Genomic DNA, 19132 nt, shown 5'->3' with positions numbered 1-19132 from the left:
AAACTGAACCAATCCAAAAAATCAATAATCATTTAAAAAAATGTTTTAGTTGTTTTAGGTTTATTTTCCAAAATCCTATGATTCGGTCTGATTTGTGGTTTGATGCAAATCTTTAGAAAATTATTAATAAACAAAAACAAACAATTTTTACATTTAATGTATCTGAAATAAAATATCTTAAAAAGAAAAAAATAGAAAATAAAAAATTTATTTTAATAGAGACAATTCCTAAAATAGATTAGATTTTATCTTACAAAAATAATAATAATAATAATAATAATAATAATGTTAGTTGTTTAAAAGTTATTTTCTGTTAGTAATAAAATAAAAATCACACTCTCACGTTGACTCCTTCTAAATCCCTATTTTCTCTCCCACTTTTCCTCTATCCACTCTCCAGTCTCTCCTAATATATCTCAACATTCACAAATAACTTCCTTTTCCGTATTTCTCATTTTCTCCTCTCAATTCATATAAATTAGGGTATAAGAAAAAAAAAATCGAAACAATACCAAGAGAAAATTTTGGAGAGATTTGTATAGTAGCGAAACAAGATTTAGAGAAAGAAGAGATAGAAGAGAGCGACGAAGAGCTTCCATTGGAGCAGCCAGAAACACAGACATAAAGAAGAAGAATAGTTTTGAGAGGGTTGCTCTGCATTTTTGTGTCTCTAAGAAATCAGAGAGGCCGGTAACGTTGTTCGAAGGTGTAGTACAGAGTATGACTCCATTGTCCATTGCATTTCGGAATCTTCAGGTATTTGCGTAATGCTTAACCCTTTGCCTCTACACTTTCTCCTTTGTTTTGCTTAATATAATAATATTCTACTCCTTTCTAATTTTAACCTATTTTTCTTTTCTTTCCTTTCTTTTATCTTTTTAAAGAAAATGCACTCAAATCTCGCCTTTATTTTATGGATATATATATTTTAATTCATTTCTTTTTATTCATTTTAATTTATTATTTTTATATCATTTATTTTATTTTTTTTATAATAATGTGATATGATGTGATAATCTAAGATGAAAAGAGTAATGAGTTAAAAATAAATATAAAAAAATAAATTAAATTTTCATTATCTTTATTTTATAATTAGATAGTACAACTTTCATTTATAACTACATGAATTAGCATCTTATATTTTACTATATTTTATATATTAAATTAATCATTACAAATTATTTATTAAATATTTTAGAGAAAATAACATCAATTTTGCATAACCGTCTTAGGACAGAAGACTAGTTTTTCTTAATGTTTTTTCATAGTTTAAATTTTTATTATCATCCCGTGATCTTGTTGTGACACATTTATTTTAATTTTTTTCCTAAATATGGTAAACATTAGTTTTCTTTAAAACAATACAAAATTAAGATTACATTTTGAATACAAATATAACATTATGCTCTCCCCTTTGCATAGAAGATGAATACCCAAATATTTTAAAAGATTGTTCATATTTTTTTTTACATACATCAAAATAATTGATAATAAAGTTTAATCTTCATATGCATGAACATATTGTCTTTACACTATTGAATATCTTTTATGCTTTAAAAAAAGTATGAATAAACACATATCCTTAAGTGTTATTCGTCATTTATTTATTTTATGTAATTTAAATATAAAATAACAAAGATTGTGTTATTTTCTTTATTTTTCTTTAACACAAATAACAATGAGTTAAGCTCAACAAAATTTGTCATTAAATATTAATTTAATTCGAGAGAACTATGTATGTGTGAAGATTTATTTTCATGAAGATAAAAATAAATTAAACACACAATAGAAGAAATTAAAATAGACACATACTTAGCATAGAAGATAAAAACAAAACAATTACACAAAAATATAAGGAACAAGATAAAGTAAAAAAAAAAAAAAATTATGGAAATACTTATTAGAGTGGAAGAAGAGCATCACTTTAAAAGGGACAAACCTTCATCTTCATTATAAATTTAATAAAGAATCTCCCCTTGGCTCTTAATAAATGAAAATAACTTTCCTCTCAATTCTCGAATTTCATAAATTACAAAAAACAAGGGATGAATATTTATAGCCAAACAATAAAAAAAAATCCACATTAAGATGTTTTAAAACTTAATTAAACCTATTAAAACTAAAATATAATATAATACTCATCTCTTTTTTTTTTTATTTTTAAATTTGCTTATTTCTAAATAAATTTACTTATTAAACCTATTAATTAAATCTGTCATGACGTTTCCACACTGGCATTAAGTTGATTAAATTAGTGTAATAAATTTTGTTGAAGATCTGTAACTTACTCTTGCAACTATTGGTCTTATTAGTGTTTTGGTGCTTTTTTAGAAAACAAATCGACAAACAAATTGATAAACTTACTTAGAATTAAAGATCTAAAGGTGAAGTGGAATTACGAGGTTTTAATTATAAATACTTAAATTTTTTAGTTTTAAAAACTTAGCCTAAGTAAGTTTTATAGAAAAAAAAAATTACATTCTAAAAAATCTACATATGATATCAATGGTTGGCTTGGCTATAGTTTAAATTTTTTATGTTAAAGATTAAAAAAATAAAATAGTTAATGCTCAGTAAAAAACATGTACATTTTTTAATTTAGGCCACCCTGAAGATACATTTGAAAAATGTCAAATTGTGAATAAATTTGTAAAAAATATATTATGCCCAAAAAATATAATTAAATCGGTATAAATGGTCTTGTTATAAATAAGGAAAGAATGAGTTGCAACAAAACTTTCTCTTTAATTATCATTGATGGGTTTGAGAAAAAAAAAAAATAGATGAAGCCGTGGTTTAATCGAAAATAATTGGTGACATTCAACTATAACAGTTTCAGTATGACAGTTGAAAAAATCGCAAGGAGCTAAAGCTATTGTGTTCAATGGCATTGCATGTGTACGAATGTTACATGTACATTATACAGTAGCCATGCAAGCCAAACCATTCAATCACGTTCATTGAGTTTATGATTCATTAGAGTGAAGCGAGAAATATAGAAAGAGAAACAAGAACAATGTTCGGTACAAAGGAAGAAACTGATGAGACTATGGGAAATGAGAACGATTCGAGACGCGAAAGGTACTTTTTTTTTTCATCCTTGGTTATTCTCTTGTTATTCTTTCATATCTCTCTTTACATTAATCACTTCTTCTTCCTTTGATGTTTGGAATGTGCATTTTCTTTCCAAAAATAAAAAGGTTATTCAATTTGGTGTAATTGGTAGGGAACGGGAACAACAGAATCTTCTGGTTGGACGACAAAGTGTTCTTATGGAGCAACAGAACATTCTGATGGCGCAGCAGAATATTCTGACGGAGCAGCAGAATGTTCTGATGGCGCAGCAGAGTATTCTGATGGGGCAGCAGAAGATTCTGACGGAGCAGCAGAATGCTCTGGTGGCGCAGCAGAAGATTCACACGGAACAACAGAATGTTGCAGATGAGCAGCAGAAGGTTGAGGAACACACGGAGCAGCAAAATTCTTCTTCTGCAGATCATCATGCAATGGAGCAATCTTCAAGTGAAGAAGACCCTTGGAAAATCAAGAAAGTGCTGCAAGATTTTGATCTCACTCTACGACTTCTGGTAGCACCATCATTGGCAAGAAATTTCATGCTACCTGTGTTGAATGCTACTGATTATGAGATTGAAAAAGGTTTTGATGTTGAGATTTGGGATGTGGACACTCACACCAAACACTCTCTCTTTTTCACCAAAAAATCTCATGCTTATATTTTAGTCGATAACTGGATCAATGATTTTGTGCATAGAAGGGCTCTGCACAGAGGGGATGAGATTGGTCTTTGTTGGGATCCAACCAGAAAGTGCTTTAATTTTTCTGTTCTACGTAGGCCCCAGACATGATGGAAATACAAATCATACAATAATACTGATAATACTGAAACAAGTTCTCCATTTTCTTTACTTTACTTTTCTTCATTTTCTAGTTTAGTTGCTATTAGTTATGGGAGTATGCTAGACTGTGAATAGATATCAAAGGAAAAGTGTTTCTTGCAGATTTTGTTAACCACAGGAAAATCATATTTTGCAACCTCTGTGAAGGGAACTCAGCAATAAAGCTTATGATTTTGTCTACTGGCAAAACTATTTGGATTACATATGATGCAAATTGTTCTTCATTTTTTTTTTTTACTTCTAATGACAATTTTAGTAAAATGGTTAAATGTAAGAAGAAAGGAATGAAAGAGAGAAAAATCTTACCACTGGTTTGGATTCCATGGAAGGGTTCTTCTTTTACATCACTAGTTTAACATAGAAGAACAGGTGTTAGAACTCATCGTTGATCCTTTTTTTCTACTGGGGTTTTCCTTTCTTTTAAAACTTCAAAAGTGATCTCTTCGACTTGTACCTTTGTTTAACCTTTTTCAAGATCAAGTTGTCGCAATTATTATTTCAAAGGGTGGGTCTCCCCAAAATATGGGCATCTCTATGTCTTCTTTTAATGTATGAACCTTTGCTATATGTTTATCACCACCCATTTGAGAATTTTAACTATTTTATCCACTAGTTAATGGGTCATTCGGGTAGACTTGATTAACTTCTACGTCCCTATCTTCGAAAGTTAGGATAAGGACTTCAAAATAACACAAGTCCCTAGATCAAGTAACACTTTTCCCATTGAAAATTCTCTATGATGACGGGTATAGTGAAGCTCTTGTGATCCTTCGTCCGAGAAGATAATGTCTAGAGATAATCATTGAAAAATATATTTTGACTACTAAATTTTGATAACTTTTTCTTATAACATGATGTGTCATCTTCTAATTGGTTTTAGAATATTGAAAATGAGAAAATGGAAAATAGAGAACCATTTAGGAGATGCCACATAAGATTGTAAGAGAAAGTTATTAAAATTTAGTAGTCAAAAAATCATTTTCCATAATCATTAAAGGTCGTAACACGGGTTAGTGTGGCCTATTTAGGCGTGTCTCCCATTTGGCCTATAAAATTCGAGTTAGTTCATCTCGCATTAAAAATATAGCCTGAAAAGTCTGACTCGCGGACTTGGAATCGATTCACTTCTTTTTAAATGGTATAGTTACTGATTTAGTCTCTTAATTTTTTTGGTTTAGTTCAATTTGATTCCTTATTATTTATTTGTTCAATTTAGTTCTCCAATTATTTGAAAATGTTCAATTTAGTAATTTTTGTTAAGTTGAAGTTAACACGGTCACGTATCAAGCCCGTGAAATTTTTAATTTTTTTTAATTTTTAATTTTTTTTTAATTTTTAATTTTTTTCTAAAAATATATAAACTATCATGTGTCACGTCATCGTCGTTAGAACTATCAAAATGGGTCGAAACCCGCGAGCCAACCCGGCTCACCACGGGTTCGGGCTGGGTTGGGTTGAAATTTTTTTACAAATTTCAATATGGATTAATTTTTGACCCGGCTCATCCAGGTTGAACCCGTGGTGAGCCGGGTTGGCTCACCAACCCGCAGATAAAAGGGTCACACAAGAGTTTTTATTCTTTTTATTAAGTTGGGCTTTACATTTGGATTATGTTAAGTTGTTTTTTTATCCAACACATAAATAATTTGTATTTTTTTATTTTGGTTTGTATTTGGATTGTATTAAAGTTTCTTTAGATTTTAATTAGAATTACAATTTAGTTTTGATTGAAAAAAAAATAAAAAAATATTTTTTTTAATTAAGTGAACTCGTGAGCCAACCCGTTTAATCTGTCAACCCGTGGTGGGTCGGGCCGGGTTTGAATTTTTTTGGCTCGCTAAAAAGTAGGGGTGATCATGGATTGGATTTTTAATGATCCAATCCACATCCATTTTGGATACAAATAATTGAATTAGATTTTCGATCCAAATCCATTTTTTCAAAAAAAGTAGATTGAATTTTTTAAAAATCCAGATTCAAATATTTAGATCAAGTTTAAATTCAGATCTAAATATTTGGATGAAGTTCAAAATCCAAAATCCATTTTTCATAAAATAAATTCAAATTATTTTTTTTAAAACTAGTGTCCATAGGGCTGACACCATAGAATTTGGGGGACTAACGAGGCCAAATTTCAGCATGGGATGAACTTGGATGACTTTCGAATGAATTTCGGTCGGGGACGACGTGACCAAATTTGGGCCAAGGTCGACTTGACAAAATTTCAGTCGAGATCGACTTGATTGGATTCGACTGAATTTCGGCCAAGGTTGATTTTGCCTAATACGACCAAATTTTGGCCAGAGCCGACTTGGCCAAATATGGCAACATTTGGGTCAGGGCCTGATCAGTCAAGTTTCGGTCAGGATTGACTCCACTAAATTCGTCAGCCGGGACTGATTTGACTGAACATGGCCATTTTTCGATCACAGCCGACTAAGTTGAATATAGTCAAATTTCGTCCGGGACTTACTCAACCGAATACGGCTAAATTTGGGCTAGTGCCGACTCGACCAAATTTTGGTCATGACCAACTCGACTGAATTTGGCCAAATTTAGGTCAGGACCGACTCGCCTAAATAGGACTAAATTTCAGTCGCGATCGACTCTGCCGAATACGACCAAATTCAGGCCAAGACTAACTCAGTCAAATTTTGGTTGAGGCCAACACGATCGAATTTTGACTAGAGTCGACTCGACTGAATTCAGCCAAATTTCGGTCGTGACCGACTCAGATGAATACGGCCAAATTTCGATCGTGACTGACTCATTTGAATACGGCCAAATTTCATCCTAGGCCGTCTCAGCCGAATATGACCAAATTTGGGCCAGGACCAACTCGGCCAAATCTCAATCGGGGCCAACTCGATTGAATTCGACCGAATTTTGATTGGAGCCAACTATGCTAAATACAACCGAATTTTGGTCGTGGTTGTCTCGGCCAAATAAGGTCAAATTTTGTCTAGGTCGACTCAGCCCAATGCAGTCAAATTTGGGTCGGGGTGAACTCAACCGAATACTTCCAAATTTTGTCCAGGACCAGCTGGGCCAAATTTTGATCGGGACCGACTTGACAGAATTTGGCCTAATTCGGCCAAATTTTGTATAGGGTCACACCAACTCAATCAAATACGACTAAATTTGAACTAGTCCGTCCCAACCTTTAGCCTAACCTAACCAAAAATATAAACTGAAAATTTGGATTGAATATTTTGAATTATCCATTTTGAAAATCTAGATTTAGAGTATCGATATACAATCCATAAAATATATAAAATGTAGATCGGATTGATATCCAAATCCAATAAAATAGATTGGATTTTTAATAAAATGAATATTAAATGGATTTGAGCATCGCAAAAATGGATTGGATCATGAAAATTAAATTTTTTTGCCCATCCTTAGTTTAACTTTTCAGATCATCCTCTGCTTCCTTCCGCTCATTTAAGAGTTCAATAAATATAAATTATTGTTGTTACCCTCATAATTTTTTATTTTTATGTGTTAAATAAACATTAATTATTACTTTTACCTTCATATTTTTATTCTTTCACTTTTATATGTATTTAATCTCTTTTTATTAATACATTTTTTTACAATAGTATAATTTAAATTTGTTAGTACAAATTTATGGATACATTAACAATTTTTTTATTAAACTTCTAAAATTTCCAATTAAAGGTTTAGTGTTTACGGATGTCTCACATCTCACGTCTTACGTCGCACGTCTCACGTCGCACGTCTCTCACGTCGCACGTCGCACGTCGCACGTCTCTCACGTCTCACGTCCTACGTCCCACGTCCCACGTCTCACGTCCCACGTCACACGTCCCACGTTCCACGTCTCTCACGTCTCACGTCTCTCGAAGTCGCACGTCTCTCACGTCTCACGTCCTACGTCCCACGTCTCACATCCCACGTCCCACGTCTCACGTCCCACGTCACACGTCCCACGTCTCTCACGTCTCACGTCTCTCGACGTCGCACGTCTCTCACGTTCCACGTCTCACGTTTCATGTCTCTCACGTCTCATGTCTCTCACGTCTCACGTCCCACGTTTCATGTCTCTCACGTCTTACGTCCCACATCCCACGTCTCGCATCTCACGTCTAATGTCTCACGTCCCACGTTCCACGTCTCTCATTTCTCACGTCTCTCGACGTCTCACGTCGCACGTTTCTTATATCTCACGTCTCTCACGTAGCACGTCTCTCACGTCTCACGTCTCTCACGTAGCACGTCTTCCACGTCTCACGTCTCCCACGTCTCACGTCTCTCACGTTCCACGTCCCACGTTTCATGTCTCTCACGTCTCACGTCCCACGTTTCATGTCTCTCACGTCTCAGGTCTCACATTTCACGTCCCACGTCCCACGTTTCATGTCTCGCATCTCACGTCTAACGTCTCACGTCTTACGTCTCATGTCTCACGTCTCACATCTCACGTCTCTCGTCTCTCGCCTTATCTCTCATGTCTCTCTTCTCACGTCGCACCTCTCATGTCGCACCTCTCATGTCGCACGTCTCACGTCTCACGTCCCACGTCTCACGTCCTACGTTCCACATCTCACGTCCCACGTCCCACGTCCCACATGCCATGTCCCACGTCTCACGTCTCACGTCTTCGCCCGTCTGACATCCCATGTCTCACGTCTCACGTCCTATGTCTCACGTTTCACGTCTCACTTCTTACGTCTCACGTTGCACGTCCCACATTCCACGTATCACGTCCACGTCTCACCTTCCACGTCCCACGTAGCATGTCTCACGTCCCACGTCTCACATTATTGCACTGAAATACTTGATTCTTTCATAAAATAATGGTGCTTTGGTTTACAGGTTGCAGTATAGCTAAGGTTCTTCTTTACTGTTTATCCTTCTTCAGATAATAGTTTCTTATTGATCGAAATAAGGAAGAGAAATGACATTATTTTACCGAAAATATGATAGCTAACCTTATGCAACAACAGTAATTTGAAGCTTTTGCAGATATCTGCTATCATTACATGGATGATTTAAGAAAAGTGTTTAGATGTTGGCAAGCAATATTTTTTTATTGCTTTTCTATTCTGACATTCAATATGCGAAGAGATGTGTCACAAAATTTTAATCAAGGGTGGGCAAAAAATCCATTTTTTATATTCCAATCTATTTTTTCTATGATCTAATCCATTTAATATTTATTTTATTAAAAATTCAATCCATTTAAAATCTATTTTATTGGATATGGATATCAATCTGATATATATTTTATATATTTTATAAATTGGATATCCATTCTCTAAATCTAGATTTTCAAAATGGATAATTCAAAATATTCAATCCAAATTTTCAGTTTATATTTTTGGTTAGGTTAGGGTAAAAGTTGAGACTGACTAGTCCAAATTTAGTCGTATTTGATTGAGTTGGTGTGACCCTATACAAAATTTGGTTGAATTCTGTCAAGTCGGTCTCAATCGAAATTTGGCCCAGCTGGTCCTGGACAAAATTTGAAAGTATTCAGTTTAGTTCACCCCAACCCAAATTTGACTGCATTGGGCTGAGTTGACCTAGACAAAATTTGACCGTATTCGGTCGAGACAACCGTGACCAAAATTTGGCTATATTCAGCCTAGTTGGCTCCAATCAAAATTTGGTCGAATTCAATCAAGTTGGCCCCGATTGAGATTTGGCTGAGTCGGCCCTGACCCAAATTTGGTCGTATTTGGCTAAGACGGCCTAGGGTGAAATTTGGCTGTATTCAAATGAGTCAGTCACGATCGAAATTTGGCCATATTCAACTAAGTCAGCCACGACTGAAATTCGGCCGAATTTAGTCAAGTCGGCTCCGGTCAAAATTCGGTTGTGTTGGCCTCGACCAAAATTTGACCGAGTTGGTCCTGGCCTGAATTTGGTCGTATTCGGAAGAGTCGATCACGACCAAAATTTGGTCATATTTAGGCGAGTCGGTCCTAACCTAAATTTGGCCAAATTCAGTCGATTTGGTCGTGACCAAAATTTGGTCAAGTCGGCACTTGTCCAAATTTAACCGTATTCGGTCGACTAAGTTCCGAACGAAATTTGACTATATTCAACTTAGTCGGTTGTGATCGAAGATTGGTCATATTTAGTCAAGTCGGTCCCGACCGACGAATTTAGTGGAGTCAACCCTGACCGAAATTTGACTGATCAGCCCTGACCCAAATGTGGTCATATTTGGCCAAGTCGGCTCTCGCCAAAATTTGGTCGTATTAGGCAAAATCGGCCCTAGCCGAAATTCAGTCGAATCTAGTCAAGTCGATCTCGACTGAAATTTTGTCGAGTCGACCTTAGCCCAAATTTGGTCACGTCGTCCCCGACCAAAATTCGTTCGAATGTCATCTAAGTTCATCCCATGCTGAAATTTGGCCTCGTTGGCCTCGACAAAAATCCTGCCAAATTCTATGGTGTTAGTTCTATCGAAAATCTAATCCACATCCATTTTGGATCCAAATAATGGATGTGGATTCAAATTTGTGTCCATAAGGCTGACACCAAAGAATTTGACAGATTTGGCCGAATACTTCCAAATTTTGTCTTGGACCAACTGGGTCAAATCTCGATCGGGACCGACTTGACAGAATTTGGCCTAATTCGGCCAAATTTTGTATAGGATCACGCCAACTCAATCAAATACGACTAAATTTGGGCTAGTCTGTCTCAACATTTAGCCTAACCTAACAAAAAATATAAAGTGAAAATTTGGATTGGATATTTTGGATTATCCATTTTGAAAATCTAGATTTCAAGAATGGATATCCAATCCATAAAATATATAAAATGTAGATTAGATTGATATCTAGATCTAATAAAATGGATTTTAAATGGATTGGATTTTTAATAGAATGGATATTAAATGGATTGGATCATAGAAAAAATGGATTGGATCATAAAAATTGGATTTTTTGCCCACCCTTGCTAAAAAATGAGCCGGGTTGGGTTGTCTCACTTAATCATCAACCCGTGGTGGGTCGAGCTGGATCGGGCCGGATTACCCGTTTTGACAGCTCTAATCGTTGTGTCACGTATAGTAGTTATTTTTAATTTAGTCCTCTATTTAAATTTTTTGTTCAATTTAGTACCTATATTTTAAAACGATTTGATTTTGTCCTCTCCAATTTGAGACCAAATTAATAAATAAGCTTAATCACAACTTATTTATACTTATTTTTTTTAATTCATACATCAAATCATTATACCTAAATATTTAAATTTATTACATGATAATACACTATAATAACAAATTTTACATGATGTATCGAATCGCATTTACATATTTATCCTCAAATAAAAAAAAACTATTATAAATTAACAAAACTAAGAAAAAGAAAAACTAGCATGGAGCATAATTGTAAAGAAAGAAAAAGTTGCAAACTGTGGCTTAGAATAGATGTCATAGCATTATCTATAAAGTATTCGAATTTATATATTTTTTTAATTTTTGATATTATGTCTTTAAATATATATATTTTACCAGTAACAAAATTTTATAAATATAGAAATATTTATATAATTACAAAGATAATTAATAAATAAAATAAAAAAACAAAAGTGTTTTTTTTTTCTCTCATCCTTTATCTTTTTACTTAAATAATTAGAAAATAATACATTATTTGAAAGATCTGTCCTAATCCTAGAATTTGTATTTGAAGAATATTCTAAAGTGATACTATCTGGAAAAAAAAATATTAATATACACTAAACTTTATGGGTTAAAATATATTAAAAACTTTTGAATATAAAAACAAAACATGTAAATAATACTAAGAGAATATTTGAAATAAAAAGGGAGACATGTTTAATGAACGATGAAATAATGAAGGTAAATTAAAATGTGATATCGGAATTAACAGTGAAAAAGAAAGGAAATAGAGAAGCAGGTTCCTTCTTTTGTGGGTCACATGCATGCCACCTTTTCCCATCAATTCCATTAATCCACCCTTTCCTTCTCTAACCAATCATCCTTTCTTCTTTTTCTTTCTTCCCTTTTTCCAAACTTAGTTTTAGGAAACTTCTTCAACAAAACTCACTAACCTCTTTTCCTTTTCTTTTCATCATTTCCCTTCTCAATTTTAAAATTTATGCATTTTTATCGTTATATAATATTTAAATTTATAGTTATTTATAAGTCAGTTTTTTTTTTTTACTTTACAAGATGTAAAGTTTCATGTTTTATTTTAAGAGTGTAATACTTTATTGTTATTAAATTCTGTAGATAGTTTATGCATACTATTAAAAAATCCTCTTGAACATGTTTTAAACAATAATTTAATTTTAAATACATTATTATAAAGAAAGTATATCACCTTAACAATTATCTGATATAACTTTTAAAATATTTATTATAAAATAAATAAACTCACTGTAGAATTCAATCTTGGATTAGATGAATATCAAAAGGGCTTTTACAAACACACTATAACTAAATTCTTAAAATAATTATTACAAAATCATTATTTTTTTTTTTAAAATCATAATTCATGATTAATTACCAAAAAAAAAAAGAAAAAAAAAATCTTTGCAGCATCAATTTATTTTTCAATTGAATTCTTACAGAAATATGAGAAAGACTTTTCTTAAAACAAAATAAGACACCTATTTATTTTTATTTTTTTACTAATTTAGTGGTGAGAAATTTCTTCGTACTTGGTCTGAAGAAAACATGACACACCCTTCTTTGAAACCTTGATTGTTCAATATTCTTTTCTTATTTTCGTTTGCAAGTAAATTTCTTTTCCAAGTGTTCCTCACTTTTGGTCTTCTCTATCCGTTTTTAGCTAAACCTTTGCAACATAAACTAGTTCCTCTTTCTTTGCTTGTGTGGTGGGGTTTATTCTCTTTCTTGATCCATGGCGTTGTTATTCCAACTTTCACCTTTTCTCTCACCAATTTCCCCTCCTCGCACACCTTCGTTTCCTCTTTTTTCTTGTGTTTTGTGATTTTTCAATATTTTAAAAAGGGAAAATCGAATTTAATATTCAAAGGTGAGTTTTTTATTCTAGAATTTCTGTTTCACGCAACCACATGCATGTTCTCTTCATGCTTGTCTGATCTGGATTGGATCACTAGGATCTTTGCCATCTGCACTTTTTGTTTGGTACTTGAGGGGTATAGTGAGTGGAGTGGTGGGGTTTCTTTGAGTAACACATGATATGAATCCCTGGACTCTTGGGCAATCATATTCATAGGACAAAGCAAAACATAGAAGAAAGGAACAAGGTTAGTGTGTTAGCATCTTTCACCTTCTTTTCAGATATCCTTGATCTGGGACCCCACAAGATGCTTTTCTTTGATTCTTGATTTTCTGTTATGCTTTCATGTTTCTGATGCAAAAGGGGTGTCTTTTAATTTCTGATCTTGATAGGGACCGAGCTTTTTCTGCGGCGTTCTGGAGGGGAATTGCGCATGAGGGTCTGTTTCATTTGTTACATCCTACGTTGTGGTGTGTGAGTGCTGGTTGGTGGTTGGTTGGATTGGGGAAGTGTGAGTGGGGTACCCTATTGGGTAAAGTTTAGATTTTTTTTTTTTTTTTTTTTCATGGTGGCGTGTGTTTATGCTTGTGATTGGTAGTGGGGGTTGGTGGTGGTGTGTTATCCCTTGTGCTGTTGAGCTATGGCGGGGATTGATGCTACAAAGTATGGTCACAGTCCTGTGCACAAGGCCATAGTTTCAAAGGATTATGCTGAGCTTAGGAAGATTCTCGCCGGCCTCCCACGGCTGCGTAACACGGCGGAGATTCACACTGAAGCGGTGTCAATTGCGGAGGAAGAAAAGGCTGATGCGATTTCCGCTTTGATTGACCGGCGAGATGTGCCAAACCGGGATACTCCTCTTCATTTGGCTGTGAAATTTGGGGATGAAGTTGCCACGGAGATGCTTATGGTTGCCGGAGCAGATTGGAGTCTGCAGAATGAGCAGGGTTGGAGTGCTCTTCAGGAAGCAATCTGCAACAGAGAAGAGGGTATTGCAAAGATAATAATCAAGCATTACCAGCCTCTGGCTTGGGCAAAATGGTGCAGAAGATTGCCTCGTTTGGTAGGGACCATGAGGAGAATGAGAGACTTCTACATGGAGATTACATTCCATTTTGAGAGTTCTGTGATTCCTTTCATCTCAAGGATTGCTCCTTCAGACACCTACAAGATTTGGAAGAGGGGTGCGAATCTGAGGGCAGACATGACTTTGGCTGGTTTTGATGGTTTTAGAATCCAGAGATCAGATCAGAGCATTCTTTTCCTTGGTGATGGTTCAGAGGATGGGAAAGTTCCACCAGGATCACTCTGCATGATCTCACACAAAGAAAAAGAGGTGCTCAATGCCCTGGATGATGCTGGATTTGCAGCAAATGAGGAGGAGGTTCAGCAAGAAGTGGCTGCAATGTCTAAAACAAATATTTTTCGGCCGGGGATCGATGTAACACAGGCGGTTCTTTTGCCTCAGTTGACATGGAGGAGGCAGGAGAAGACAGAAATGGTAGGGGCTTGGAAAGCTAAGGTGTATGATATGCACAATGTGGTTGTGAGCATAAAGTCTAGAGGAGTCCCTGGAGCTATGACAGATGATGAACTCTTTTCATCTTGCAATGAAAATGAAACTGAGAGTGAAGAGTTCAATGATATATTGACTGAGGAGGAAAGAAGGCAATTGGAAGACGTGCTTCGGCTGGATTCGGCCGACATGGCCAACGAGAGTGACGAGGTTGTCATTGGACATCGTCACAGCTGCTATGAGCATAGAGACATTCCCATTGAGGATGGAAATTGTAACAAGAGTGGAGAAAACAAGCAGGAAAAGAAAGGATGGTTTGGTGGATGGAGGAAAAAGGAGTCAAAACCTGAAACGCCAAAGAAGATTGCTGCACCAAGAAGTTCTCTTTGTGTAGAAGAAAAGGTGAGTGATTTGTTAGGGGATTCTCCTTCAAGAAACCAGACTAAGCCAGGAAGACATTCTGTCGAGATAGCTGTGAAGGGTGATGAGTCACGGAGGAAAAAAGATGCCAAGGCTTCTTCTGCAAATTCTGACGGCAGAAGTCGTCACAAAGATGGAAATCGTGAAAATGAATACAAGAAAGGGTTGCGTCCTATTCTTTGGCTTTCCCCTAACTTTCCACTGAAAACTGAAGAACTCCTCCCATTGCTGGACATTGTTGCGAACAAAGTTAAAGCGATTCGACGATTAAGAGAACTCCTTACAACTAAACTTCCAATGGGAACCTTCCCTGTTAAGGTCTGTGCTTTGTCATCTTTTTAAGGCCTGTTATTAGAAGTATGAATATTCTAGGCATAATGTATGTTGAACTCTTTAATTGCTTTGCTTCCATTTTATTTTCTTTTGTATCACTTTCTATGATGAATTCGACTTGCTTCTTTATTCTGCTTATGCTGTAGTGTGCTGCACATCATTTGTTGGTCTATAAATGGGAGGTATCAAGTGAAAGTAGTTGCAGAATAGGAGTCAGGAATAGACCTGAGCTAGAAACGGATACTGTTGCTCAATTCAATAACCAATGTGAAGATAAAGTATATAAATCATTGTATTGTCTACATATAGTTCAAGGGGACACAAGATAATAACCAAGCAATCTTAAGTGACTCAAAAGTAAAGTAGCACTTTGCTGAAAAACAAAAAACCCTACAATATGTAGTATGTGATAGTGATTCTTTATGAATTGATAGGTGATAATGATAATAATGTCTGCATCAATGACAGCTTAAGTGTCATTGTGTGTGTCACTATCATTATTATTGCAAAGTAAAAATGTTTATGCTAGCTGGTCAATGTTAGTTACCAATTGTTTTTCTGACAATTAGTAGTAATGTTAACAGTGTTAAAATTCATGCCAATGAGCTTGCATTGTGGTTTGTTTTTCTTGGGATTAGGTTGAATACAAAAATAAAAAAATTGTGGTTTGCTGTTTTCAGTCAATAGTAAAGTGTATTCCAAAGTGTATTCGTGTTTTGCTATTATCTCTTTATTTATACACACGTGTATACACACACACATACCTTGCTGAGTTATTCTTTTGTCTTAGTTTCTTTATGTTTTCTTTGATGCCTTATCTTTCCTTTCGTTTAAAGATAACTTTTTATTCTTATTTGTTTTTAGAAAAAAAAAATAACATAGTTGTAATTTTTGTCTAAAATCATGATGACATTTGTATTATTCTTTTTGTAACTCTAATTTTTCACAGATACATACTTTATCTCTATCAGTGATTAAGATTTCTTTCTTGTAATGAAAGACATTCCCATTTTAAGAGACTGTTTCAGAAAACCCGAAATAAGTTTCAATGGGTGGAAAAGCTCAGAGCTTATTCTCTCAGTAATTGAAGAATTTAGTTTTCATGAACCAACTACTTAAAAGCATAAGGTTTTAAGTGAAGATTCATGAATGGTTTTGTATTGAGTATTTCTAGTCTAGATGTCTACTTCAGCTTAGGCAAGAACATCAAATTACTGATTCTAGTTAGTGCACTCTACAAAGATTGCTCAATACTCACAACAAAAACTGAACCATGTCATTGTGCTTCTTCAGGAAAGGGAAATTTAACTTCATTGTATCATATAAATCACATGATTACTGTCTTTGTTGGCTTTTGTTTGTCTATTCACATGTTTTCTTTGCAAATGATGTTAATCCATTTCCTCTTGCATGATGATACACAGGTTGCCATCCCTGTGGTTCCTACTATCAGAGTATTGGTTACCTTCACAAAGTTTGAAGAACTACAGCCGGTAGACGAATTCGCGACGCCGCCGTCGAGTCCGTCTGCGACCGGCCAAGAGAGCCCTGCGGTGCAACATTTCTCAGCATCATCTTGGTTTCAATGGATAAAGGCTCCTTATCGCTCTAGCACATCGGCTCCAGGATCCAGCAGTAGGATAGAAAATATTCAAGACCCATTTGCAATTCCATCTGATTATACTTGGATCAGTGCTGAAGCAAAGAAAAAGAAGATGCAAGAGAAGAACAAATCAAAGAAAGGAAAAAGTCATAATAGCTAATTATGCCAGTGAGTGTGACTCTTCATGAGCAAGCTCCAAACTTGGAAGTGCTTTGGTTGTTTACAAGACTTTGGCCATTTTCTGGCAATTGAATTTGAAGTTATCTTTCATGTGGGGTGGGATTATCCAAGGAGTTATGCATTAACTATTTGAAGCATGTGGCATAAGGAAAAGAAACATTGTGATTCTTGCAATGATAGCTGCAAAGAATTTGTTGATTGTGTTTCAGGACATGTGGAAAACCATTATTAATTCAGGATAGTTGCAATCAGTGTTCCAACTTTTCATATTCATGATTGCAGTTTAAATTTACCTTTGTTTGGTTATAATAATTCTTTTCCCTGATTTCATTCATGTAAATAAACTCAACAATTTGCTTATTCGCTTTGAGCTTTATCATTTATTCTATTTCAGCTTTGTTGTTATTAATGAAATTTGGTATCAGTTATCATTAACTTGTTATGAAGGGGAATTTCTTCTTCTATCCTATACATAGTTTTAGTGAAATGATTTAGTTATCCTTTATTAAAAAGTTTGCATCCTATCATGTTTTTCAAATTTACATTATGCATTTTATAATTCGGAATATAAATTTGTATTACAGATTGTAAAATCTGAATTATAGTTTAGATTTTGAATTTTCTTGTAAATTTGTATTATAAATTATATAGTTTAAAATGTAAATTTGCATGATGGATTATACAATCTTGAATATATTTTGCATTTTGAATTATCTTTCAAATTTTTATTTGAATGATGAATGTAGATTTTGCATGTTCAGATTGTATCATCTAAAATGTAATTTACATTTTGGATTATTTTTAAAAATTGTATTACAAATTATACAATTTAAAATTTATATTTGTATTATAAATTGTATAATTCTGAATGTATTGTATTTTGGATTCTTTTAAATTTATATCTACAATGCAAATTTAAATTTCAGATTATCCAATTTGAAATATTTAGGAATTGTACAATCCAAAACTATAAATAAAACACAAAAAATTCATATGCTACCCTTTTCTATTAATTTTTGAGAGGGGTATAATTAGAATTTTAAAATATATGGGGTGCAAGAAGAAATTTCCTTGTGTAGTGCAATCGGGCTTGTGAAAAAAATGACAATATACATATCCCCAAACGTAGCCTTTAAAATTACGAAGCGAAAAAATTGTTCTTGAATGTTGTAAAAACTTTGTTCACCCCAAAAAGGAATTTCCATATGAATGTAAATATAAATATAGTTGTTGCATACCTTTTGCCCCTCCATACACAGTAGTTTATATACCTCCATACAAAGCTCTTGCATTCCATTATCAAAGGTTAAGACGAGTTGCATCTCCTCCATTACAATATTGTCCATCTCAAAGTGTTGTTCTACACCTTCACAGCTTCACACCTCCATAGTTTCAAGGCACCTTATCATTGCTCAAAGCTTGTGGAGGAAAAGTGGTTCATCATTGCTCTGCATCATTGAGCAACATTAGTTATGAAGTCGTGGATAAAGGCGTGATTTCAGCATTTGTGGAGAGGTGACAGTGAGGTATAAACACATGCCACATTTTAGTTGGCGAGATGACCATCGTTTCGCACGATGTGTCGGCGTTGTTGCATATTCTCATTGTAGGGCAGTTTTGTTCTTATGGTGTGTTGGATTTTTTTAGTGCCTCAAGCTTATTGTGGAGTTGCTTGGGGGTAGATGTTACTGATAAGAATCAATGTTATTAAATTTCGGTCATGGTGGCGCCATGGTGAAAATTGATAACGATTTCCCAACTTTTCGCCACAACAAGACGGAGGTGAATCAGTTTTTTTATAAAGGCCCATGGCGGCGCTTTTGGCATGGCGGGTGGCGGTTCCCTAGCGGTTGTGGCGAAAAATTCGGACCCAAAAGCAAAAACCATGATCGTGAACAGAAGGGAAGAATGGTGAAGAATGGCAACAGAAGAATGGGGTTGTCAGCAATGTGAGAGGAGGAAGAAGATAAATTGAAACCCTAAATTATCCTTCTTCTAGTGTTTAATAAATTGGGCATGGCCCATTAAAATACAAACCTTTGCAGATTTCTTACCATTCACTCTCATTTTTACCCTATTTTATTATTTCACTTACATTACTGCAGCCACACAATAGTAAAATTTATTTACCTTAAAATTTCTTTACTTTTCATTAACCCAAAAGTCCAAAGCA

The 19132-nt window shown here is 34.5% G+C and overlaps 2 protein-coding genes and 1 long non-coding RNA gene across 3 annotated transcripts; 2 read left to right on the top strand and 1 right to left on the bottom strand.

The window, feature by feature from the left end:
- The first annotated feature begins 380 nt into the window (after nucleotides 1-380).
- On the top strand, nucleotides 381-3926 carry LOC114190770 (uncharacterized). Its single transcript, XM_028079796.2, has 3 exons — nucleotides 381-756; nucleotides 2981-3081; nucleotides 3227-3926. The coding sequence occupies exons 1-3, from the start codon at nucleotides 721-723 to the stop codon at nucleotides 3864-3866; spliced, it is 777 nt and encodes a 258-aa protein (XP_027935597.2). The 5' UTR covers nucleotides 381-720; the 3' UTR covers nucleotides 3867-3926.
- LOC146884561 (uncharacterized) lies at nucleotides 2796-4448 on the bottom strand. Its single transcript, XR_014996646.1, has 2 exons — nucleotides 4224-4448; nucleotides 2796-3621 (listed from the first exon to the last, which is right to left on the bottom strand). It is a non-coding gene; the product is annotated as an uncharacterized LOC146884561 (long non-coding RNA).
- An 8166-nt stretch (nucleotides 4449-12614) lies between these two features.
- On the top strand, nucleotides 12615-17319 carry LOC114191002 (Ankyrin repeat family protein). The gene is made up of 3 exons (XM_028080117.2): nucleotides 12615-13154; nucleotides 13300-15161; nucleotides 16601-17319. Exons 2-3 carry the CDS (start codon nucleotides 13548-13550, stop codon nucleotides 16937-16939), a joined length of 1953 nt encoding a protein of 650 aa, XP_027935918.2. The 5' UTR covers nucleotides 12615-13154; nucleotides 13300-13547; the 3' UTR covers nucleotides 16940-17319.
- Nucleotides 17320-19132: the final 1813 nt, after the last annotated feature.

Source organism: Vigna unguiculata, chromosome 7, assembly GCF_037176805.1.
Source record: "Vigna unguiculata cultivar grain cowpea cultivar isolate G323 ecotype 2 chromosome 7, ASM3717680v1, whole genome shotgun sequence".
In the NCBI taxonomy this organism is placed as follows: domain Eukaryota; kingdom Viridiplantae; phylum Streptophyta; class Magnoliopsida; order Fabales; family Fabaceae; genus Vigna; species Vigna unguiculata.
The sequence above is the reverse complement of the archived record's forward strand: the minus strand, read 5'-3'. Positions and strand labels throughout refer to the sequence as shown.

What these genes read in the sequence shown, in the direction of transcription:
- LOC114191002 (XM_028080117.2), top strand. Translation starts at nt 13,548, where the DNA reads ATGGCGGGGATTGATGCTACAAAGTATGGTCACAGTCCTGTGCACAAG. An exon ending in TGGGAACCTTCCCTGTTAAG is followed by an intron (nt 15,162 to 16,600) that starts GTCTGTGCTTTG and finishes GATGATACACAG; the next exon opens with GTTGCCATCCCTGTGGTTCC.
- LOC114190770 (XM_028079796.2), top strand. Translation starts at nt 721, where the DNA reads ATGACTCCATTGTCCATTGCATTTCGGAATCTTCAG. An exon ending in TTGCATTTCGGAATCTTCAG is followed by an intron (nt 757 to 2,980) that starts GTATTTGCGTAA and finishes ATGATTCATTAG; the next exon opens with AGTGAAGCGAGAAATATAGA. An exon ending in AACGATTCGAGACGCGAAAG is followed by an intron (nt 3,082 to 3,226) that starts GTACTTTTTTTT and finishes TGTAATTGGTAG; the next exon opens with GGAACGGGAACAACAGAATC.